Source organism: Podarcis muralis, chromosome 6 (assembly GCF_964188315.1).
Source record: "Podarcis muralis chromosome 6, rPodMur119.hap1.1, whole genome shotgun sequence".
Taxonomy (NCBI): Eukaryota; Metazoa; Chordata; class Lepidosauria; order Squamata; family Lacertidae; genus Podarcis; species Podarcis muralis.
In genome coordinates, this window is record NC_135660.1 from 85137487 (window position 1) to 85164343 (window position 26857).

Below are 26857 nucleotides of genomic sequence, written 5' to 3' on the forward strand. Positions count from 1 at the left end.
CAGACAATAGTTAACAACGCAATCCTATACATGTCTACTCAGAAGTAAATCTCATTTTGTTACATAGCATTACTCCAGGGTACATGAACATAGGATAGAAGCATAAGGTATGTTTAGTAGCGCTGGGCAATATATTGATATATTGTCCAAAATCGGCTGAAGTCCATATCGTGATATCGGTTTCTTAATTTTTGACCTGGCAATATATCGCGAATCATGATGTTAGTGTGTGTGATATGCAAAAATCAGGATGTGGGAAAAACCTTGAATTTACAAAAGCAACCACTTGTGCTACAATTGTGAAAATGGACACAGTACACATGACAGCAAAGCATGTTTCATGTTGACTTATTAGAAATACAAGGCAGCATTACTGACATATTTCAAAAAGTAATTTAATATATAACACTGGCTCACAACACCACTGTATTTTACTATTTATATTTTTTCCAGGCATTCATAGGAAATGAGAGTTGTAAAATGCTTTGATTACTTTACTTCCCAGAGGCACAACCAATGAGGCCGGTGCAGCAATGGGACATGGTGAGGACTTGCCCTGATTGAAGTGCATAAATCATTCTATGATTCCAAGGAAAAATAATTACGCCGTTGCCTAGCTATGCCAACCTAATACACAAAGGAATTTTTTGCCAATACTTATTCATCAATGACAATTTATAAAATAAAATTCCATCATGTGTATTCTTTGTCGCTCTCAGCTGCAGCTAAACGACATGGCATTGTTCCATGTCCATTTCAAATTGAGAAAATACAGAGATTAAGAGTGCTACAAAAGCTTGCCACAAAATGCCTGCAAGAAAAAACATTATGGAGGGGTAAGGCCAATAAAATAAAATAAAATAAAATTCTAACCTTAGCCTCTCCTCTCTCACACACAAACATATGTGTTCACTGAGAAGAGTCAGCACACATTGTCAATTTAAGATGGACTAATTAATAATCCTTATGACAACTGTGTATGCATCCTATTAATATGCTACCTTGTTTATAAACAGGCACAACACCAAGATAACACATCTATCATCTATAAAGATCATCTATGCCAGAAATCCCCATTTAGAGAGATATCACACGCTAAGTGGAAACCTAGTATAGATGATTACTTCAAGTTGAATTCAAGGGCAGGGATCTATTATAATACAAGACTTACGGTAAACTTAGAATCCTCAATGCTTTCGAGGAATTCTATCCAGAGTTTTATAAGTGGAGCTATTGTTTTTATTATGTTATGCTTACGTTTCCAATAAGTATCTTTGCTTCCAGCAAACATTGGCTTTATAAAAGCCACTGATGTTGCAGAAAGGAAAACAAAATGGATTGTATCCAACGCTTCAGTTGCATGTGGGGAGCAGACTTCAGCTTGCACAATGGGCCTTTCCATTCCTCTCCTCGCCCCTGTAGTCTGGGTGCACTCAAAATGTGTTATAGGATGAGGGGACCTCTTTGGAGCAGAGTCTAGGGTTGTGCTGGGCACTCAAGGCAGGGGAGAGAAAAGGAAAGTACCACTGGACACAACCGTAAGGCTGCAATCGTACATACAGCTTAAATACCAGCAATGTCAATGGGACATGTTACTCTATGCATCTTTTCTTGGAAGAAGGTAAAGGTAAAGGGACCCCTGACCATTAGGTCCAGTCGTGACCAACTCTGGCGTTGTGGAGCTCATCTCGCTTTATTAGCCGAGGGAGCCGGCGTACAGCTTCCGGGTTATGTGGCCAGCATGACTAAGCTGCTTCTGGCAAACCAGAGCAGTGCATGGAAACACCGTTTACCTTCCCGCCGGAGCGGTATCTATTTATCTACTTGCACGTTAATGTGCTTTCGAACTGCTAGGTTGGCAGGAGCAGGGACCAAACAACGGGAGCTCACCCCAATGCGGGGATTCGAACTGCCGACCTTCTGATCGGCAAGTCCTAGGCTCTGTGGTTTAACCCACAGCGCCACCCGCGTCCCTTTCTTGGAAGAAAGGCTCACTAAATTCAGTGAAGTTTGCTCCTTGGAATTTGCATACACAACCTACTTGGACAAAGAACTGCAGCCAAAAGGAGAAGCAACATTCTGGCATAGAGAACCTGCATTAGATTTTTGAAGCCTCGTGCAGTGTACTACCATGATAACACAACAGGGAAATGGGATGGGATGGAATATACAAAACAGTAAGTATATAAAATTGACCTTTTACATTTAAGTTTAACTGCAAATAATATGCTGGTAAATGAGGCATGATCACTTTACATTATGTCGAGAATTGGATGACATTTAATTTTGAACGTAGTAGGTGATAACGTTTCAAAATCAGACATTCATCTGCACTATTATCTTAACACCACAGAAGCCATTGCTATCAGCATTTTTCTTTCATTTCTGTGATTGTCCTCCAGTGGATTCTCAAGAATTTCTAATAAAAGTGAATTATTGTACTAATTAGGGACGCGGGTGGCGCTGTGGGTAAAAGCCTCAGCGCCTAGGGCTTGCCGATCGAAAGGTCGGCAGTTCGAATCCCCGCGGCGGGGTGCGCTCCCGTTGCTCGGTCCCAGCGCCTGCCAACCTAGCAGTTCGAAAGCACCCCTGGGTGCAAGTAGATAAATAGGGACCGCTTACCAGCGGGAAGGTAAACGGCGTTTCCGTGTGCTGCGCTGGCTCGCCAGATGCAGCTTGTCACGCTGGCCACGTGACCCGGAAGTGTCTGCGGACAGCGCTGGCCCCCGGCCTCTTGAGTGAGATGGGTGCACAACCCTAGAGTCTGTCAAGACTGGCCCGTACGGGCAGGGGTACCTTTACCTTTACCTTTATTGTACTAATTAGTAAATCACTAATAAAAAAACAAGCTTTCAGTATACTGTAATTTATCCTGGATAATATTACTTTATCATCCAAACGTTAACACATCATAAGGATGAATTATACTGGTTCTCAGTGTTTTTGCACACAAAGACGTAACTGACAATGAAGCTCACACACCTTTAAAGATCAGTTTTCCTGCAAAAACAAAGCCAGCACAAGTGGTTGCCTTTAGTTAGCTTAGCTGTACTATATTCAGAGAGAATTGGAAAACTAGAGTAGCTACTACTTTTAGATACAGCAGAATTCAAATAATTTACCCTCCTCCCTCTTTGAAAATACTCTGATTATCTTACTTGCTTCAGTGCAACTAAGTTGCAGTTTTGTGTGGCTTTATAAAAAGCTTCCATTAAACGAACAATCTCTTCCAAAAATTGTTCTATGGTATTTTAACATTTTTCTTCCATTAAAAAAATAAAAATCCTAATTAATACGTTAGAGCAGTGGTTTTCAACCAGTGTGTGATGGAACCCTGGGATGCCTTGAATGATGGTCAGGGGTGTCACGGGCAACACTGGCCTCTGTCCCTCTTTCCTTTCCTCCCTCCTTTGCTGCCCTCTCACGTCTCTGCCTCCCAAAGACTTGCACAGCTGTTTGTTGCAGCAACCCTGGCTACAAGCTCCCCAGGCAAATGATGCCTTTGGGGCTGGCCAGGGGGTGCTTCCCAGGCCCCTGTGGGGCAACATGAGGAGGCACCTCTCTTTGTGCTGGCGACCTTTTTCCACCTTCGCCTCATCAAGCAGTTGGTCCCATACCTTTCCCGCCCTGACCTGACCACAGTGATCCACGCGACGGTCACCTCCAGGCTTGACTACTGTAATTCGCTCTACGCGGGGCTGCCCTTGAAGCTGTCCCAGCGGGTGCAGAATGCTGCAGCGAGGCTCCTCACGGGGTCTCTGCCATGGGAGCATATTCACCCACTGCTTTTCCAGCTGCACTGGCTCCCGGTGGAGTACAGGGTCAGATTTAAGGTGCTGGTTTTGACTTTTAAAGCCCTTCACGGCCTAGGACCCTCGTACCTACGGGACCGCCTCTCCCGGTATGCCCCACGGAGAGCCTCAAGGTCCATAAATAACAACACCCTAGTGGTCCCAGGCCCTAAGGAAGTTAGATTAGCTTCAACCAGAGCCAGGGCCTTTTCAACTCTGGCTCCGGCCTGGTGGAACGCTCTGCCTCATAAGACCAGGGCCCTGCAGGATCTGATTTCTTTCCGCAGGGCCTGTAAGACAGAGTTGTTCTGCCTGGCCTTTGGCATGGAGCCAGTTTGATTCCCTCCCCCACTTTCTTTATTCTTTTCCTTTCTCCTCCTGCGATGAGGCTACATTTTAATATTTTAATGTTGTATTTTAATTTTGTTTTTAACTTGTATTCATTCAACTTATTTTTATTATTGCTTGTTAGCCGCCCTGAGCCTGGCCTTGGCTGGGGAGGGGGGGTATAAATAAAAAATTATTATTATTATTATTATTATTTGGGGCAGGGAGAGGCAGCTCAGGGACCAGAGTGGCAGCAGTGGCTGCCCGGAGAACTCCCAAGGAGAGGGAAGAAGAGAGGAAACTGAGGGAACCCTCCACAAGGGAGAGTGTTTGAAAAAGGGTGAGAAGATGTCAGTTCTGCAGCAAGGAGTGACATAACTGGGCTCCTGAGCCCCACAGGGGTGCCGCAAAAAGAATTTAGTCATGGAACTTTGAAGTGTCAGGCATAGCCCTATTGGCTTTAGCCCAAACGTAGCAGAGTTTTCCTGCACAGCGAAGAAGCTAGTTGCGGCAGTAATGACTAGTCAGCTAGACTCAGAATAACTATTTACAGGATTTATTAAAAAGGAAAAAATAAAACCAGCAGAGTTTCTGCATACAAATCAAAGCAAAATAAACCCTCTCTTTCTCTCTCTCAAAACCATACACAGCACTTCTACTCCTAACAACACCTCACATCAAACTGAGCTAGCAATCCCTTGATAACAGAGTTGAGTGCTGGTCGTTAACCAATCAGAGTAAGTAGTTTCTAGGTCAAGCAGACCTGGGCTTTCTGCCAAGAGTAAATTGACACCAGCCTGAGTTAATTGTGCGAAGCTAGAATCTGCAAGTTTCCCACGAGAACCAATTAACAGAAACTGAACACCCCCTCACAGATTCTGCTGAACAATTAACACCAAATACACCTATGTAGGAGATCATTTTTCCAGCAAACCTAAACCCTTGCACATTCGCTTGTTCTTTATCTTTGCCAATGGTTTAGTTAACACATCTGCTACATTTTCTTCACTTGATACATAAGTACAGGTGATTACATTGTCTTGTACACAGCAACGTACATTTTGGTATTTTACAGAGATATGTTTGGAACGCGATTTGAAACCCTCTGTTTTACTTAAGGTTATACAAGCTTGATTATCAATGTAAACTTGTACTGGTTCTCCACAATTTACATTTAAATCTGCTAACAAATGCTTGAAATAAATCACCTCGTTGCACAATTCACTCAATGCGGCGTACTCTGATTCCGTTGATGACACACTTACAATGTCTTGCTTGCGTGACCGCCAGCTGATTAAAGCTCCACCGACCATTATGACTAGTCCTGTGACAGATTTTCTATCCGGCAAATTTCCCCAGTCACTATCACAGAAGCAACTCAACACTTCATCCTCTGAAGAATTTAATTGTAACATATAGCCAATTGTCTGTTTGAGATACCTCAGAACTTGTTTTACCCCTTTCCAGGCATTTAGTGTGGGTTTTGAGACCAATCTACTTAATATGCCTACTGCGTAGCTAATATCAGGTCTGGACCACTGTGCTATATACAATAAACTTCCAATTACAGAGTGATATACATCAGGATGTTCAAATTCAGGACTCTCATCTACATGAAGTGTTTTTATGAAACCTGGATCCATAGGCACCGCTGCCCCTTTGCAATCCTGCATCCTGTATGTAGTCAGTAGTTGTTTAACTTTGTTCTGCTGACTAATTAGACAGCTGCCATCTTGGGCCCAGCACACTTCCAACCCTAGATATGTCCTAACCGGGCCTAAGTCTTTCACTTTGAACTTACTGGACAATTGCTTGGCAAACCTTTTAGTTTGTTTATCTGTTTTGCAAGCATACAAAACATCATCTACATAAATCAGACAAAACTCTTGATCACTGCCTGTACCACGTACATAAACACAATTGTCAGCTGTACTCTGCTTGAAACCAAATGACACTAAGGCCTCATGGAAACATTTGTTCCAAGATCTTGCAGCCTGTTTGAGACCGTATAGAGCTTTGTTTAATTTCAACACTCTATTGGAACCTGTCTCATAACCAGGCGGTTCGGCTAGATACAGGTCTTCTGATATTGATGCATGTAAATATGCAGTTTGAATGTCAAAATGGTTTAACAGGAGTTTTCTCTTTGCTCCAAGGGTTAAAATCAGCCTTACACTGTCCCCCTTAGCAGTAGGGGAAAAAGTCTCGTCATAATCTTTTCCAGGCCTCTGAGAGTATCCTTGAGCCACTAAACGAGCTTTGTATTTGTACTCTCCTGTCACCAGAGGTTTAAGTTTGTACACCCACCTGCAGCCTACAATCTTTGCCCCCTCAGGCGCTGCTACTGGTGTAAAAACCTTGTGCTCATTCAGAGAGGACATCTCTTCCTCCATTGCCTGTTTCCAGAGCTCTGCCTCCTCTTTTGGTAACTTTAACACCTCCTGAAAACTCTTGGGTTCTGCAATCACACTAAACACATTTGCAGTATCTGGAGAAAAACGAACCGGAGGCACTCCTTTGTTTTGTCTTTTAGATCTTCTGGGAGAAAATTTTTCTTCTGACCCACTTTCCTCCTCAGAACTATGACCTCTCTTTTGTTGCTTAGCAACTGGTCTTTGGCTAACTCCACTTTCTTGAGAGCTCTTATCTGAACTTTCCTCCCCCTCAGACTCTGATTCTCTGTGTTTACCTTCAGAGTCATGAAGCTCCTGGGAAGGTTCAAACCAAACCTCAGTATTGGCATGTAGTCTCTCCCAGCCACTATGTTCACAAAAACTGGCATTCCTGGAGATCACAATGCCATTTGTCCCTTCAGCAAAGCGGAAACCTTTTCCCAGCTCCTGGTAACCCACAAACACTAACTGTTTGGTCTTAGGATCTCCCTTCTTCCTCATTTGTTTTGGAATTAATACCCAGGCTTTCGATCCAAACACATGCAAATGGTCAATTTTGGGTTTTTTCTGAAACAATTTAAAGTACGGGGTTGTACCTATTGTTTGATGAAAGAGCCTGTTTTGGAGATAACACGCGGTGAGCATGCTCTCCCCCCAATAAGACATGGGCAAATCAGCATCATCAAGCATGGCAAACATCATATCTTGCAAAGATCTGTTTTTTCGCTCTGCAACGCCATTCTCCTCTGGGGAAAAAACGTTCGTTTTTCTATGCCTAATGCCACACTTTTGTAACCACTCTTTAAAGGCATTTGACATAAATTCGCCACCTCTGTCCGTCTGAATCCTTTTAAGTTTAGTGGACAGAAATCTTTCCACAGATGCCACCCAGCCTTTAAACTTAGTGAACACGTCACCCTTATTTTTCATGGGAAAAACCCAAGAATAACGTGTGGCGTCATCCACAATTGTTAGTGAAAAACGCGATCCACCCCTGCTTACAGCAAATGGACCAATTACGTCCATGTGAACCAGCTGTAGCGGTGCCTCACTAACTCTGTCACTTCTGGAGTAAGAGACTCTGTGGGTTTTAACCTTTTTACACACATTACAATCAAGGTACTTGTTACAACTCTTTAAATTACCCCCATCAGCCAATTCAGACATTTTTAGTACACTTTTCCAGCAAGCATGCCCCATTTTCCTATGCAATAAGTGCACACAGTTGTCATGTATAGCTTTGTTATTCACTGCAGGCTGAGATTTACTGACTACTGCTGCAACTTGAGATCCTGCTTTAAGCCAAAACAAGCCTCCCTCTGACTTAGCAGTGCCTAAAATCTCACCAGCCTTCTTAATAATGCAACTGTCTCCTTCAAAATGCACTTTAAACCCAGCTTTTAGCAAACAATCTACAGACATCAGATTGCTCCTTAATGAAGGCACACAAAGTACATTTTGCAGGCATTCACGAAGACAAGGAACAAAAACTGCACCCCCCGAAATCACTTCGGAAGTACTTCCGTCTGCTAGAGCCACCTGGCTGCGCTGTGCTGAGTTCTTGGAAACAAACAATTCATCTGAATTCACGATGTGGCGAGATGCTCCCGAATCGACCACCCAGACCGCTTGTTTCTCATCAGCAATCTTGACCTCGCCGGTCACCAGCTGAGCCGACTGTTTTCGTTTGAAGAATTTCCTTTTACGCTGCTGCTGCTGCTGATCTCGTCTCTGCTCCTGCACCGGCAACTGAGACTTGACCAACTCCGGACATTGTCGTTTTAGATGCGCTGAAGACCCACATCGGAAACAACGCCTAACAGCAAACGCTGACTCCTCACCGGTATGCTGCTCTTGCTTCACCTCTGGCACGGCATGAGAACTCCTTCCAAACCGCCCACCTGTAGAAGCCTCTGCAGCCAACGACCTTTCTTGCCTCTTCTGCCATTCTTCAATCAAACGCCCAGTAACATAACTGACTGATAAATCACGCTCCTGTATGCCTTCTAGAGACAAAACTAAATTATCCCAGCTTTCCGGGAGAGAACTCAAAATAATAGCTACCTTCTCCTGCTGGTCTAACGCACAGTCTCTTTCCTGTAACGCAGTAAACTTTAACTGTAAACTGTGTAGGTGTTCCTGCATTGTAACCCCAGGCTGTAACATTGCCTTGTACAATGCCTTGCGAATGAACAGCTTGGAAACCGCTGTCTCACGCACATGGAGTTCTTTAAGTGCTTGCCACACACCTCTAGCTGTCTTGATTCTCCTCACATACGGCAACTGGGAATCTTCCAGCCCCAAGACAATTGTGGCCCTTGCTCTTTGGTCTTTATCGAGGTCTTCATCATCAGGCTTTGCAGGAAACTTACTCACCACTTGCCAGAGACGATCCCTCTGCAGCACTGCCTGCATGCGTTCCGACCACAGCAAGTAATTGGAGTCATTCAGATGCTCAAAAGCCATCTGAACTGGTTGTGAGGCCATCTTGAGAGCAATGTCCCTGGAACCCGGAACCAGCTACTCACGACCACCGAGAGAGAGAAAACAGGAACCACAGCACCCAGCACTCACACGCTGCAGCTGTTGTCCTTGTGTCCGCTGCGTCACCAGCTCACCACGGTCAGGAACCAGCCAGAGTCCATCTGCTGCACCAGCAGGAACAACAACTTCTGGAACTACTGGAACCAACGCCGTTGATGCTGACACCACCGCAACTCAGGCTGGCAGCACAATGCCCATAACCTCATGGAACTTTGAAGTGTCAGGCATAGCCCTATTGGCTTTAGCCCAAATGTAGCAGAGTTTTCCTGCACAGCGAAGAAGCTAGTTGCGGCAGTAATGACTAGTCAGCTAGACTCAGAATAACTATTTACAGGATTTATTAAAAAGGAAAAAATAAAACCAGCAGAGTTTCTGCATACAAATCAAAGCAAAATAAACCCTCTCTTTCTCTCTCTCAAAACCATACACAGCACTTCTACTCCTAACAACACCTCACATCAAACTGAGCTAGCAATCCCTTGATAACAGAGTTGAGTGCTGGTCGTTAACCAATCAGAGTAAGTAGTTTCTAGGTCAAGCAGACCTGGGCTTTCTGCCAAGAGTAAATTGACACCAGCCTGAGTTAATTGTGCGAAGCTAGAATCTGCAAGTTTCCCACGAGAACCAATTAACAGAAACTGAACATTTAGTTGGTCAAGGGAGGTAAGGTAAAGGTAAAGGTACCCCTGCCCATATGGGCCAGTCGTGTCCGACTCTAGGGTTGCGCGCTCATCTCGTTCAAGAGGCCGGGAGCCAGCGCTGTCCGGAGACACTTCTGGGTCACGTGGCCAGCGTGACTAAGCGGCATCTGGCGAGCCAGCACCAGCGCCGCACACGGAAACGCCGTTTACCTTCCCGCTAGAAAGAGGTACCTATTTATCTACTTGCACTTAGGGGTGCTTTCGAACTGCTAGGTGGGCAGGAGCTGGGACCGAACGACGGGAGCTCACCCAGCCGTGGGGATTTGAACCGCCGACCATGCGATCAGCAAGTCCTAGGCACTGAGGTTTTACCCACAGCACCACCCGCGTCAAGGGAGACATGGACTCAAAAAGGCATTAGGGTTTAGGGTTGGTGAAGAAAAAAAATGACTTCTTTTCCTATGTGTAGCTGCTGAGGACACACTTCTATCAATCACAGTATGGTCGTATAAATTCTACTAACAATGAAGAGCTCTTTGCTCAAAAAGTTTCAGTGAGGTCCAATTTAGGTCTTAGAACATCTTACAAGGAAAAAAATACTTGAGTGCAACTCAACTATTATTAAATTGCATTGGCTAAAATGAGAATAAAAGTTCATCGTGACTAACTTTTTACAATTATTTCAACTGGGCTCCATGACCCTGACCTCTCTCAAAGCTGTTTTGCCTTCTATCCCTAACTGCAAATAAGCATATATGTATACTTATATTCCAGTTTTCAGACCTAAGCAACTTCTTGATTTTAGCTCCCAATACATCAGGTAAGCACAACTGCTATGATCACTATAGCCACAGAGCATGTAAACTAGGCAGAGCAACAAAATGTAGCACGAATAACCAGGCACTACTTAGAAACTATAATTAGTTCCCCATTATTTCCTGCAGTCACAACATATCCCACTTTGTAACTTGCTAGATCCCAACACTCCCCCCTCTTCCTCACTGCTTGCTGAAGGACAAGACAAGAGTCCTGCTTTGTTTAGCCAGAAATCTAAAACAAATAATAAACAGTGTGTGTAAAAGCAAGGCAAAAAAATGTGTCTAAATTTAAGGTGACCAGTCATCTTATACTGTACACTATTGTTGGCAACTACACAGCACATCAACAACAATGCTAGGGTTATGTTCCTATGATCTACGATAAACAAGATTATGAGGAAAAGTTTTTAAAACAACTACCTCTTTCAAATTTAATTTAATCTGAGGGATTACAAACCTGGGCCACTTTAACAGAATTCTGAGTCGATCCACCAGCATGGTACTCTACTTTGAACTTTTTCACAAGTTCTTCAAATCTGTAAGAAATCACAGGAAGAGAAGAGAAAAAAGGAAGTTACTTTTTTTATTTTCCACACTTCAGAACTTCACACTACAAAACTATTTGAGCTAAATGAAATTCAAGTTACTAGCTGACTTTTTTTCTTACAAGAGGGGCACTTAATAAACACACACACACACACACACACACACACACACACACACACTCCACCAATTCTGGCACTATTTGAGAATCTTTGCTTAAAAGAGAAACAGCATACACTGAGTGCACAGGCCTCTATCAAGCAAGATACTGAACATACGGTATATGTATTGTTTGTTACAGCCATGTTTTTCTGGCTGAGAATATGGAGGTAAACCCATATTCTCAAACAAATACAGTGGTACCTCGGGTTAAGTACTTAATTCGTTCCGGAGGTCCGTTCTTAACCTGAAGCACCACTTTAGCTAATGGGGCGTCCTGCTGCCGTCGCACCGCCAGAGCACGATTTCTGTTCTCATCCTGAAGCAAAGTTCTTAACCTGAAGCACTATTTCTGGGTTAGCGGAGTCTGTAACCTGAAGCATATGTAACCTTGAGGTACCACTGTATATGCAAAGTTCTGGCGCGCACACAAGCATGAAAAAAGTTGTTTCTCTTTGTTTTCTTTTCCAATGTAAATGAGATATTTCACTGATCTTGTTTTAATCCAGCTTGAATCTGAACATATACCCAAACAACTAATTTCTTATATGCTGCTATATTAAGCCCTACTTCAGCTGATTATGCACAATTTAAGTTCTTTTTATATTAAGTCCCACAACTTTACTGGAATTGAATCTTCTGTTTGACCGATTTAACTCGTGCACAAATTTATTGCATATATCACCCAAGCAGATGTGGCTGGAGTCAGAGCAGACACCATGGGGCCAAATTAATGAGGACATGAGGATGGAAGGAAAAGGTCTCCCACCCGAATATCTATTTATGGTGCCAAACTTTCTTGTTTAATAGCTATTTTACCTTTCAGTACAACATTAAGAATTATGGGTGAAACCAATGCTCCCGATCTTTTTAAAGAATGGTGTTTAATCAGGTGGAGGCAGCCCCCACGACAAACCCACGCACCATGCTGTTCTGGATAGTCCCCTAAACCTATGGTTCAGGGGCACATGGGAAAGGCAGGGGGGGCCTGGAGGAACAAACCAACTTTCAAATCTTAGTTTATTATGTTGGCATAGTTCCACCACCCGTAGTTAAGGTTAGCCACAACTTGGGATTTATTATATTGAAAATCACAGCAAGCAATTCTTAAGTGAAGTAAGTAAATACTAGGATTTAGGTGCAATGTTAAACTGCAGTTAATCTAAAGCTGATTTTTCATATCCTCCTCGTGACTGTGGTGGAGGGAGGAGGGGTGCATAGACATGACACTGGGCCACTGTGTGGCTTTTCCATGGCGCATATTGCGACTAAGCTGCATTCACAGTTATGGATATATCAGAGCAGTCATAACGATCACAGGCTGTACTGGGGGGGGGGGAGATAAATGTTTCTGTTGATTAGAGCTGTACTAGAAGAGAACGCATATGCAATAATTGATTTCTCAGAATGTTTTTATAGTACAACGAATTCAATTTATCTGGCTGATGAAAAGATTGAGAAGCTTATTGGGTGGCAGCTTTTGGTAATAGAAATACAGTACCGATTAGAGCTTCCATTGTGATACAAACTGAATTCCCAAAGAAAAATAATTTTCTGAGCTCTCAAGGGTCTTTAGAAACTACAAGCAGACGTATAGCTATTCCCAGTTCTGTGTTATTACAATAATATCTACAAAAATGTCTCCCACCTTTCTACTGCAATCGCACCGAAAGTGGCTCATAATTCAGAAATGAAACAAAATTACAAATGAAGCAAACAGCAAATGATTAAAATAGGAGTAGTTTAACATAGCATAAATGAGATATTAAAACGGGAAGAACACAGTCTTCATAGCCCAACAAAAAGCAGGCAGTGATGTATCAGATCTATCTCCCTAAGGCGGCTGTTGCACAATCCAGATGTTTTATCTGAGAAAGTCCTGTGTCTCATGCATGTTTGCAGCACTTCAGATGGAAATAGGACTTGGGAGATAGTCTCCAAAGAAGTATAGTGTTCTTTGGCAGGCAGTGGTTCCAGATATAAGAGAGGACTTTGAAAGTTTCACTCTCTCTAAATACAGTATGTTTATATACTGAGGAGCACTACTAGATTCAGAATGTCTCCTGGATGTTTTGGTGACAGTCAGGAGTGTCTTTAACCATATTCACCTGGTAAATCAGCTGTGCTCAACCTAAACAAATCAGACCAGACTTCAGCCATTTAGGCTCTAATCACCGCCAAATTGAATTAATGCAAATTGCTCTAAATGTAGCCATAAAGATAGTTCAGAAACTTCAGGTGGCCGAGGATAAAGCTGCCAAAGTTCTGGCTGGGCTCGGGAGATCAGAACACACTACTCTGAACCTTTACCTAACTTTGCTGATTTATCAGTTTGTTTCTGGGCTCAATTTAAGGGGCCCACGTCATCAGCTTTCTCCAACCAACTGTAACTCCATCTTGTCTTAAGCTGCAGGCTGTTCACTCCAACCAATCCAAAACTGCCCCCAAACACCAGCTCAGAATTTATTCTACACCCTAAAAATATACCAAGGAAAAGTAGCCGAGTGCCAAATGTAAACTGATGACATCAAAGTTAAAATCTCTGGGTGATCTTACCCAATTGCTACATGTAAATGTTAAACAGCATTGGAGACAAGTACAGTGGTACCTCGGGTTAAGTACTTTAATTCGTTCCGGAGGTCCGTTCTTAACCTGAAACTGTTCTTAACCTGAAGCACCACGTTAGCTAATGGGGCCTCCTGCTGCCGCCGGAGCCTGATTTCTGTTCTTATCCTGAAGCAAAGTTCTTAACCTGAAGCACTATTTCTGGTTTAGCGGAGTGTGTAACCTGAAGTGTATGTAACCTGAAGCGCATGTAACCCGAGGTAACACTGTACTATTCCACAAGAAAAGCAGAAATCCTCCTGCATCTTCTAGTGATGTGAAACCCTTATTGTCCTATTTAGGATCCACTTGTTGAACAGCTAAATAAGGTACAGTGGTACCTCGGGTTACAAACACTTTGGGTTACAGACTCCACTAACCTGGAAGTAGTACCTCGGGTTAAGAACTTTACCCCAGGATAAGTACAGAAATCGCCAGCGGCAGCTGTGGGAGACCCCATTAGCTGAAGTGGTACCTCAGGTTAAGAATGGTTTCAGGTTAAGAACGGACCTCCGGAACGAATTAAGTTCATAACCAGAGGTACCACTGTATTCCCTAAATCACACAGAAAATAAAGGTAGCAATGTTCACCCTTAAGAAAAATTCCAAAATCTGTATTATGGCAATATGTGTATGACTTAGCACTGCTATTTACTTGTTCAACAGTAAGAGTCTAATCTGGAGGACAAGGATTCTATACCACTTGAAAACTTCAGTTTCTGGGGGAACATTCCCTCCAACTGCATTCTAATGACTTTTTGCCTGGCCTAAAACAACTCCTAAAATTAATCTCCACCATTGCTAACATAAAGACTGCCTAGTTCCTATTGATTCCTGTTTTTTACCTGCTAAGGAACCAGTGCATTTTAACTAAAAGGTGGAGACAGATCTGTGTAACAGATTAGCCTAATAAAGGTATTTTAAAAAGGTAAAGGACCCCAGACAGATAAGTCCAGTCACGAATGACTCTGGGGTTGCGGTGCTCATCTTGTTTTAAAGGCCAAGGGAGCTGTCTGCTCCACAGACAGTTTTTCTGGAACGTGTGGCCAGCATGACTAAGCCGCTTCTGGCACAATAGAACACCGAAACCAGAGCAGCGCATAGAAATGTCATTTACCTTCCCACCAGAGCAGTACCTATTTATCTACTTGCACTTTTTGGGGTGCTTTCAAACTGCTAGGTTGGCAGGAGCAGGGACTGAGCAACGGGAGCTCACCCTGTTGCGGGGATTTGAACCGCCAACCTCCTGATCGGCAAGCCCAAGAGGCTCAGTGGTTTAGACCACAGCACCACCCATGTTGTATTGCCCTAACACAATTTTTGGATTTTTTTTCCCTAATGGGCCAAAATAGCTGTTTTTACTTCTTTTGTGACTGAGAAAAATAAAGAATTTAAAGACGATTGTTGTTATTATCTAGGAAGTCATGTAGCACTGACAAATTTATGTGCATGCTTCTATTTGCAACGTCTATCTATTATTTTTAACATGTCATAATCTCTAAAATAATTTTTATTCAGTGTTCAACAGCATTTCAGAGCTTCATACATGGGAATTCTCAAAGGTGAAGAGCAAAGCAGGGAGAGACTTTCAGGTAATAGCAAATATAAAATGCAGCTTTTTTCATTTTAGGGCTTTTCACAAAACACATGGTTAAAGGTGGCTGACTTTACTGAAAAGAAAAATGTCTTTAAATCACAATCCTTAAGAGCTAATGTTTTAACCTTACTTTTGTATCGATGTTACTTTTTCCATCTTGTTCCAATAATGTTTAAATGCAACCATATGTGGAAAATGTTCTTTTGGCGTCCATCAAACTGACATTTAAGTGCATTTTTTCAACCTCTAATGTTTGTGGTAAAGTATTTCAAAGCTATGAACCTTCGAAAATGCACAGGCAAATTGTCTCTTTCATATATTAACATTTGGTCTTCATAACATGGAACCTGTTTGGAATTACTGACTTCTGATTTAGTTGCTATTTGTTTGGATGAGGTGGTTTTGGAAAATATAGTACTTGTTTGAGGTAATGCTAGTTTGCAGTAATAAATACTTCCAAGAGGAGCTGCAGTTTTCAGAAGTGTTCTACAGAAAAGTATAATCAGCTGTTTTAACTAGCAGTATATGCAGAGTCCTAAATGCAATCACCTTCTTAATGCAGTTAGTTGCAAACCATCGTAATTTTCTCTTGTAGTAAAAGGGTTTTCTTTCATTCCTAGTCATTTCACCAGGAAATAAAGAAACTGAGTGCAATCCTATACAAGTCCTCTCAGAAGTTCCATAGGGCTTATTTGCAGGCAAGTATGTATGGGATTGCAGACTTAGGGTGGCAACAGTTATAGGGAAGAGACTTTTACCTATTAACAGCCATTCTTCTTTGCCTTTTTTCTTCTTTTTTATGTTGTCACTTTTCTCTGTGAATGGCTAACTGGGTTGCAAGTGTCTTACCCGAAGCCAAATGTCTCTAACATGAATAGTCTTATCATTTAGAGCAAAAGATGATAATATCAATGCGTACACTAGGTATGTTCAAATAAATGTGATCTTACTTTACTCCAGCGTTCCTCTTTCTCAATAACATTTCAGCAAATACCTGGTCCCAAAGAAGGATAAAGACTGAACTGTTCAGTGTAACTTTCCCCAACTTTTGGGGGGTTGTGGTTTTTTTTTAATGAAAAACTTCCACAAAAGGCTGCAATTCTGAGTGGAAAATGGGTGCATCTGTTGGGGGTACTTAATCTTTCACTCTTCAGCTGTTTTACCTCATTCCAAATGTCCTGTTATTGGCCTTCTGATATTGGGATGTATAGAAAGGAAAGGCAGGAAGAGTTTTGAATCAGCATGGCCACAAAACACATTGAAAGGCTTAAGCCTTTTTTAGCTGGAGGGCTGTATTTGCTGTTGGCCAAACCTCTCCCAAGTGCTATCTGTGGCAAGTGTGGTCAATGCAAAAGTGAATGTTGCAAAAGCAGGTGTTGCCCCCCCCCCCAATTCTCTTTTGCACCCAGCATACAAATACTATCCACACTTAACAGAATTTTCCTCCCCATCAAGCTCTCTCTGCTCTAGGAAGGAGCGATGGAGAGGAAAATTATCCACTCTCCACGTGAGAGAGAGACAAGGGAAAACCATGGAGAAAAAGCCAAACCATGTAGCAGAACCAACTCTTCACCTCGCTCCTCCTTTTCCTCTCCTCTCCATGTGTCAGTTGCCTGTTGGAAAGGAACGCCACTGAGAGCAGTGATGGCTACTGATCTGGCAGCACCAAACTACCCGCCAGCCTTGACAGCGTATCAGAGCACTCCAGAAACAGGAAAATACTCTCTGATCTGTTCCAGGGCTTTTGAGCAGAGCTTGGGCCAGGCAAACCAGGTTCATGGACCCCTCAGTCACTCCTAACCTAGAATATTTTACAACGCAATGCCACCTTAACATTTATGCAATCCAAAGAACCTTTTAAAGAACCTTGTTTCAAAACCTGAATAATTCATTCAGGTGATTCCATGTTCTCAGATGGTTACAAGCTCACGTCACTTTACACAGGGCTGCTTTTGAAGACTGCGAGTTCAGTATCCTTGCAGACAACACAGCCTCCTGAGGAATGTGAACCTATTACACAAATGCCTCAAAGTCTTAATTGTCTTTTGAGAGTTTGTGTTACAGTTTATTCTTTGTGCAGAACTAAATTTGCTGCTTTGAACACATCCTGCTCCAATTGGCCCAACTGTGAATCAGAGCCCAATTTGGATTTCATGGGGGAGCCAGCAAGGCAAGACTTGAAGGTTCACAGTGCATTTGTCTGTGCCTGTGAAGCTGACAATCCCTCCTGCATTTGCAAATACAGTAACATCTGCATCAGCTAACAAATCCACTGCTGCTACAAAATTTAGAATTCAAAATCCGTCTCTCCAAGTCCTGTCAGTTTAGATGAAAGTGTTGGGTGCTATATAATGACATTGGGGGCTCTTGCAATCCAGTACAATTGAGCACATTTGATTCGACGCAGAGTGAAAAATTTAGAACATCATTCAACTTTTAAGCTAGAAATGCAAATTGCCTTTCAGTTAAAGTGTTTGTTATTTCAGGTCTGCTACCAGAGCTGTATGGCAAGGAAAGCTGAATTGCAGGGGGCAGGGGAATAAACACCCAGAAAATGTAGAATTATTAACCATAATCCAAATTATGTAATGCATCAGGTGAAACCTAATTTCCCATTTCCTCTCCGGAAGAGTAGATGCTGACTGACACTGCAGTTTCATCTACTTACTCAGTCCAATCACTGTGGAAATGTGTTTCAGTAACAAAAACACTTAATATTAGACTCAAAGAACAGAATTAGCAGGAGCCAAGTTTGAGCTCTTTTCATATCAAGGACAGGTTCACTTATATTGTTGCTTATTTTAAGATGATGTATGATCAGATCCCATATGCCTCATCCCCTTCCTATCATCAACAGTTGCCCCTGCTCCTATTTTGTCTTTGGAGATGCCTTCTAAACATTTTAGCTGGGATCCAGGGAATGTGAGCAGAACAGAGCTTGCACAAGGGGGCTTCCTCCTTCTCCCCTCCCCACTGCAACTTTCCAGTACTGAGGGTTTAGGGTCCTTCTGGAATGGCATAAGAAGAAATTAGGCAAAGGCAAGCCAATATAGATTGTACATCCTATGGACCATTTCCCCTGGGAAGTGTGTACCTTCCCTGGGAGGTGCTGGGCTGCTCAAACACGACACCCCTCCCTGCCCCCTGGATTTGCTGATGTGGTCCAAAGGAAAGCAGAACAATATGTTTGGCCCCAGCTTGACTGAAGTAGTTGCCAGAAGAAAGCACACAAGACGCCATCTTAGGGACTCCACTCCAGACTTGTGTGGGGTTTATTCCTTAGCCTTTTCTTCTCTCAAATATATCCCACAAAGCAACAGAAGCTTAGGATCAGAGGTTTCCGTCTCCTAGATGAGCCCCCTTCCCAGGTTGCTGAGTCCCATCTGCTCCTCACTTCCCTCTACAGCACATGCAGAAACCACCTTCTTGACCATTACAACTACAGTGGTACCTCCGGTTGTGGACGGGATCTGTTCCAGAGCTCTGGTCGGATCCCGAGGTTTTCGGAACCGGATATGCTTGTTCTGTGCATGCACATGGCGCGGTAGAGCGCTTCTGCGCATGCGGCAAAACCTGGAAAAATACTTCGGGGTTTGCCACATGTGTATCCCAGAGGATACGTAACAAGAGGTGCACGTAAAAATTGGTCTCATCTGCTCAATCTGCCAGAGCCTGTCTTCACATGCAGGGGAACTCCCTAGCTCTCTAAGGGTTTGAGACCCTCACTTGATTTAGTCGAAGCCGTTCCTGGGGTGTGGTAACTGTTGAATCCTGACAGCTTCTAGGAGCCACAGCTGAGAGCTATGGGGACCAAAGGCGGACAAACAACTCCAGGAGGAATATAAAGTGTCCCCCACCAGAGGTGCTCCCCGTCCCCTAACATTCCATACACAAGGTATTATTACCGGTAATTATTATGATTACTATTGATGAATTGACCACCACTTTTCAGCCCTCTAGCTCCTGCCCCAATATAAGTAATTAGACCATGGGACAGAGGATAGGGAGGAGGAGGCAGCACGGGGCATTTTGTGAGCATCCTCAGAGCTCTTTGCAAGCATCAAAAAGAAAACTTGCAAAAGACTTGACCCCTTCTGGGACAAGAAGCAAGGTGCTCACACATCTCCAGAGAGCACACAACCAAGCAGGATTAAGTAAAATTCTTTCATAAAAAGATTGAATATCAAATTTGTCACTAGTCTGTGATAAATGTAAAGAAAATATTATCCCCCACCCCTTCATCTCCATTAACACTAGTAATTGATGATCCAAAGTGACAGATTTTGGGAAGCATCAGAAAGATGCATAAATGTGTACGCTGCATTTTGTCTTTAACTGATATTAATACCATTCAATCATATTCTAGATGAAAACAAATTAAAGATGTACCATATTTTTCGCTCTATATGACACAAGAAAAAAAATATTCTGAATCTCAGAAGCCAGAACAACAAGAGGGATCACTGCACAGCGAAAGCAGCAATCCCTCTTGCTGTTCTGGCTTCTGGGATAGCTGCGCAGCCTGCATTCACTCCATAAGACGCACACACATTTCCCCTTACTTTTTAGGAGGGGAAAAGTGAGTCTTATAGAGCAAAAAATACAGTAAATCTTTCATGGTTGAAGTAGTTTCAGTTCGGTTTTTACTTAGATAAGAGGAAATACTTAACAACAACAACAAACAACAACAACTTAACAAGCTTGGAACAAGAGCAAGTGAAAAATTTACTCTGATATTAATTTCGTTTATAAACACTTTTATTTTTTGGGACTGCAATTAGCCTTGTAACAGGCACATGCTGATCTTTTACAATTTCAAGTTTAATTTGGATTGTGGCTAAACCAAACAATTTTTTTACTAATTTAGATCCTTCACTATGAAGCTGAAGTAATTATTCTAAAGCCTGCCAAATCAAAACATGCAAACATACAAATGCAAGCTGCTTCTCCATTTCATTAACATGTCAGCAAAGTGACTAGAGTTTGTGTACCAGTGCTGGGTGAATTATGCTGCTAAACTTTCCAATGTGTTTTGAGTTTAACTCCAGGAATATTATGATGCAGTTTCCAATGTCTAAGCTAAACCTGGTCTTTTCTTAATTTGCAAGGGCTAAACAACTCTAAATGTTGAACTGTGTCCTGCTATAAGAAAAACTCATAAGGTATTAATTTCTGTCTTCATCTGAGTCAAGTTTAATTTTACGTGAAATATTAAAAATAAGTTTTGAAAAACTTGCCATATATAGCTCTATAAAATGTGCTTTCCCTTCAGTAAGCTGTTCTAATTAAAATCATGTAAGAGTACATTATCAATTATAAAAGAAAATGCAAATGGTGTTCAAGATCCAATTTTATTTACAGAACAATCTATAAAAATGTTTAAAGTCCAAAGCAGAAAATAAAGCGGGCATACCACCAAGTAACATCTGATATTAAAGAGTGAGATTTCATTCAATATCAATATTCTTCCATATAAGAATCCTTAAGAAGGTACAAAAGAGTTTCCTTGGTTAAAATACAACAACAGAATTTTCAAACCGTATTCATACTTAATACTGTACCAAGCACAAGGTTGCATGGAAGATTTTCTTCAAGGCTTTTTTGGATGGTGCATGTGACCTTGCTATATTTTTATGAAATTGTGGTTTATATATATATTTAAATAAATAAATAGATCTGCATATAGATCTACAGTGCAGCCACACTTGGGATACAATGGACAATGGATGGTGCATATGACCTTGCTATATTTTTATGAAATTGTGGTTTATATATATATTTAAATAAATAAATAGATCTGCATATAGATCTACAGTGCAGCCACACTTGGGATACAATGGACAATTTTGGATACCCCATTTGAAAAAGCTACCAATCTTAGAAAGGGTACAGAGACAGTCAGTGAAACTGACCAAGGGCTTGGAGCACCTTCCATATGAAGCCATACAAGGTTTAGGGGGGGAAGCACAACAGAGGAAGAACTTAATCTTATTTTATTTTTGTAGCCTAGAATCCCAGTGATGCTAAAGATTAGTTCTCAATCAGAGATTTTCCAGCAAACGAAAGGAAATTCCTTGGAAGTTTTGAATCTGTCAGATGGTGTAGTCCAGGATGGTGAAACTGAAATATCAGAGAACCATCTAAAGCAGAGATGGGAAGACCTGTGGCCCACCAGAAGTTGCTGGATGTTGCTTCCATCATTACTGACCACTGACCATCCTAACTGGGCCTTATGCAAACTGAAGTTGTCCAACATTTGGAGGGGATGTCCCCCACCCCATATAAAAACACAAATTTGAACTTGCTCGCTTCCATCAAAGAATAGTAAGCATGTTCTCTCCAATCTGCTGCATTAAAGCTCAGCTGCCAAACACACTCCAGCTTTGACTTCACTAATAGCACCACCCACACTTCTGTCTCACTGGTAACAATAAAACACACACAATGGTTTGGTGCAAGACACATCAACCATGAAACCTGTAGCAATTCAAAATACAATGTTCCCAGTCTCTCAAACTCATTTATTTCTTTGCGTCAGAGCAAAATCCTCAGAGCAGCTGAAACATACCAGTTTAAATACATTGCTTTTTTTTTACACAATAATAAATCTAGATTTATTAACTTAGTTTCCATAAACTACATTTGCCGATTTCCCCCACCCATGTTAGCTTGCTTTCATTGGTCTTTGGCATAACAATATCAGACCCTTTTAGTGTAAAATGTGATCTCTCCCTGACAGAGAGATGCAGCACTCAAATACTACACGCCATCCCTGACTCATTAGATCACTTGACAAATTTAGCCATAAAGAGAAATACGATGTGGTAATTCAACTTCTCTCTGTGAATAAAAAAAGCAAAACACAACTGACATTCTCTAAGCTGATTTGTGGTTTTGAAAGAAAGATAAAGGATGTCTGAAGTCAATGTCAACATGATGTTCAGCCAAAACCATACACTATGAAATAGCTGAAGTTCTGAAAGCCACCAGTGAATCTAAGCAGGATCATAGGTAGACTGCTTTCAGTACCATAGCCAATAAAGCCAAAATGCTTAGATTGACTGAAAAATGTACAGATCAAATTTTGCTTTATACATCACACTTTGCAGGGATACGTCCAACAGTTCCATATGCACAGTGGAACTTCCCCTTGCCTCAGAAAGTTGGGGGGGGGGGGGACTTCAAAGCAGATATGGGGGGGGGGCTGGGGGAGAGAGGCATTTCTTGCAGCCCTGGATTCAACCCTAAAATTAAAAATTTAATACGGGAAGATTAAAGCTGTGAATGGTTTTCAGTTTGAAAATATATATTGAAGGGATTCAAATTATGTTTGGAGATGTGCAATAAAATGTATGCAGCTATGATTAACAATACATTTTACACACTTAAAGGGTAAAGGTAAGGGGACCCCTGACCATTAGGTCCAGTCGCGGACGACTCTGGGGTTGCAGCGCTCATCCCGCTTTATTGGCCAAGGGAGCCGGCGTACAGCTTCCGGGTCATGTGGCCAGTATGACTAAGCCGCTTCTGGCAAATCAGAGCAGTGCACGGAAACGCGTTTACCTTCCTGCCGGACTGGTACCTATTTATCTACTTGCACTTTGACGTGCTTTTGAACTGCTAGGTTGGCAGGAGCAGGGGCCGAGCAACGGGAGCTCACCCCGTCGCGGGGATTCGAACCGCCGACCTTCTGATCGGCAAGTCCTAGGATCTGTGGTTTAACACTTACACACACACAAACACACAGTGTGGAAGATCCTTTGATGGAAAAGGGAACAAGGTGATTTTTGCCAATTCCCTGTTCCTCCTGTGCCACCTTCCTGATATAATTACACGTTTGCTGACATTGAACCCATTCTCCACCCTCTACACAAAAGTTCAAACAGGGAAGCGCTTGTACTCATGCAGACTCTTCTTGAAAGTAAGAGCCCTGGTAGTTTACATGAGTAACATGTTATGGAAGCGACAAACACTGATTCCGAAATGTTAAATATTGGAGGCAAACCAGCTCAAGTGGACTAATGGGAAAAGCTACTTCAAAGTGCAGGAGTAGCAGCAGCAACAGGCAGATCCTTAAAAAGCAAAGTTCTGGCCTTCAAATACTTTGTCTATTACGCTCTATTTTATTCTCATATCATTACACTCAAGAATATAAACTTAAAAGGCTCATAGTCACCCAGTATAGGCTTCCCAATATTGAAGCCACTCGCTCCTCTTTCCAGAGAAGCAATCAACAATTTTATTGACTGTTGTTTTATCTGCTATATTTCTTCCATTCTCTCCGGAAAGATAAAGCACTTTTTCTCTCAAAGAAATAATTCATCACTGCAGTGTACTGCTCTCTTTTAAAAGCAATTTGTTTTCCCTTACACATATTAATTACAGAAATACCGTTTCAAGTAAATCTGAAAGAGCATGACAGGGGGGGAAATAGCTCTGGTAAGATCACAGGAATGATGTATCCGTCATCATTTTTGGCAACAGGGGAGGCAATCAATACAAAATGGTGATAATGTAAGATCCTTATCACAAAATGAGGGTTTTTTTCAACACTTAGTAGGTAATAAACACAGGTGCTGCAAACCTATCCACACTTACCTGGAACAGAGGGACTTATTTCTAAGAAAACATGCATATATGACAATAAGGTAAAGGTAAAGGGACCCCTGACCATTAGGTCCAGTCGTGACCGACTCTGGGGTTGCGGTGCTCATCTCACTTTATTGGCCAAGGGAGCTGGCGTATAACATGGCCAGCATGACAAAGCCGCTTCTGGTGAACCAGAGCAGCGCACTGAAACGCCGTTTACCTTCCCGCCGGAGCGGTACCTATTTATCTACTTGCACTTTGACATGATTTCGAACTGCTAGGTTGGCAGGAGCTGGGACCAAGCAATGGGAGCTCACCCCATTGCGGGGATCGAACCGCCAACCTACTGATTGGCAAGTCCTAGGCTCTGTGGTTTAACCCACAGGGCCACCCGCGTCCCATATATGACAATACATTATACCAAATTAGTTAGACAGAGAACGGTGGTAATGAAGGAAACTTTCAAAACCCAACTTTACTTCCCTCCCCCAGTTCTTTTATTTCGATTACCATACATCCTGGCCAGAAACACAGGGCAAAGTTTAGAGCAATGGAAAAGGGGGAAAGTGCCACCCACAACATTAAGTTGATGGACCATATTATTATCAATCTTTTAAATAGCATTTCTAGCATGCTTTTAGTATTGAGCCTTCTTTGTACAGTGGTACCTCGGGTTGAGAACTTAATTCGTTCTGGAGGTCCATTCTTAACCTGAAATTGTTCTTAATCTGAAGTACCACTTTAGCTAATGGGGCCTCCCGCTGCCACTGCCACATGATTTCTGTTCTCATCCTGAAGCAGAGTTCTTAACCCGAGGTACTATTTCTGGGTTAGCGGAGTCTGTAACCTGAAGCGTCTGTAACCCGAGGTACCACTGTACTCACAAAAATGGGAGGCTGACGCCCCATATGCACAACCCAACAGCAGCAGTGGCAAAGGAATAGCACTGGGTGGCATGGGGGGGGGGGAATGGCTATCATGGAACAGTTTTTATACAAATTATGCGCACAGTCCAGGTTATCAACTTGTTCAAATGCTCCCTTTGTGACACCAAAGTCTAGTAACCAATGTCTCTTCTAGCCTGAATACCGTTAAATGCTCTACCAACTCTGAATATAAAACAACACACTTTTAAAGCATTATACCAAAAGACAGAATAGCAAGGTGAGTTCAGACCCCAGACTCCCAAGTCAATACATATTTCGACTTAAAAGTTCCTTTCTTGAAAGAAATGTAGACTTTCTCCAGTTGTGCATGACAAAAACACAGAAGCCAAGCTCTGCTTCTCCCTTAAAGGCTAGAAAAAGATACATAGAAAACTATTCAGAAAAACACACACTTTGTAGCACAAAATGTGTCATCCTGCTTTAAAGAAGAAAATACAACTTCCTGTAGCACTTTTGATTATATTTCCTCTTCTTTTTCCCACTATTGAGGCACAACAATGAATAATGACTGCAAAGATGCCGCATAGGTCACCTTACTGAACAGAAACTGCCTCTCAGTTCACCTTACTGAACAGAAACTGCCTCTCAGTTATTCATCTGTTTCTTTCTACAATTTATGAGGTTCAGTAAATGGGAGGTCTTGACTATGGGACTTTAAATACTGCAGAAAATAAGCTTGATGCAGACGAATGCCCCACCTCAAGGTTATTATAAAAATGATGGCTCTCGCAGCAGCAAATGCCAACATAAAGAACTGAGAGATCATTAGAAACAGCAGTGAGTATCCTGATTTCATTGAAGCAAAGTGAGATTTCTTTCAAATACAAAATGTTAGTAAACATAAAACTATATATAGCAAAGAACTTTATATTTATCATCAAACGGTATCATGCTGTCCAGGACATATCACAACGGTAGAAACAATAAAATTAAAACAATGCTAAAAAGTGGAGAGCAGATTGTCAGGGAACTGCCATCAGTGCCAGAGGGAGAGAGCAAGCTCCAAAGGGATCCCAGAGACAGTCCCAGGAGTGGGAGAGGCAGCCCATCTTCTGGGGAAGGGAATCAGCGTAGCTCCAGTGGAGAAGGGGGGCAGATGGGGGAATCAGCGAGGCGGTCACACGACTCCTTGCCGGGGACCAGCGGGGAGAGGAAGGGTCCTCCGCTGCCCTACGCCCTCCTTGCGCAGAAGGCTTCTGTGCAGGGAGAGTAGGAGGAGACTGGGTGTCAAAGAGCTTCTTTGCTGGAAGAAGTTTAAGAAACGCCCACTGACGGATTCTGCCAGCAATTGAGACAGCCACGGGTGAGTGGCTGTCCGGATAGGAAAGGTTCACTCAGGCAACCCAGCCAGGTGTTGGGACAGGCTTACGCATGAGCAACCCCTAGAACCATTACACAGATATAAAACGTCTTTTTCTTTTTTTACACTATATTAAGAAAATCAGTAAACCCTCACTGCCTTTGTATTTTTATGGATTTTGTTAAACTTATTTTTTATGAATATGATTGGGTTTTTTTATTATGTGCTTCAGTAAGTCTCCTTGAGTACCTGGGAGGTAGAAAGGCATAGTATAAATACTATAAGAAGTCAAATACAGCCAAAGCCACCCTTGTGTCACCTTTGAAAAGCGTCCCTGCAGTTTTGTGAGCTGCCATTGCTTCGTAAGGTCCATGCATTTTGGCTCACTATCCAGCCCAATGGCCAGGTTCAGACACATGGTCAGGTAAGCCAGCCTCCTCTCAAGTTCACGTCTTCCAACCTCTCCGTCTTGCTGCACGGTAGGAAAAGTTCTCAAGCTTTAACTTTACGGCAGCTTGTCACAGCATCCCAAGTGGGAACTTTTACTAGAGCTGCAACATTTAGTTGGAGATGTCAAAGTAAACTTGCAAAATGTAACTGTTGA

At 42.4% G+C, this 26857-nt stretch overlaps 1 protein-coding gene across 2 annotated transcripts in view; it reads right to left on the minus strand.

Moving 5' to 3' along the window:
- The window catches only part of ADK (adenosine kinase), a 208474-nt gene that overhangs the window by 124972 nt on the left and 56645 nt on the right, over positions 1-26857 (minus strand). For both annotated transcript variants that reach the window (XM_028729084.2, XM_077930650.1), the window contains exon 4: positions 10972-11050. In XM_028729084.2, the coding sequence (XP_028584917.2) occupies positions 10972-11050 (79 nt within the window). The remainder of the gene's footprint in view (positions 1-10971; positions 11051-26857) is intronic.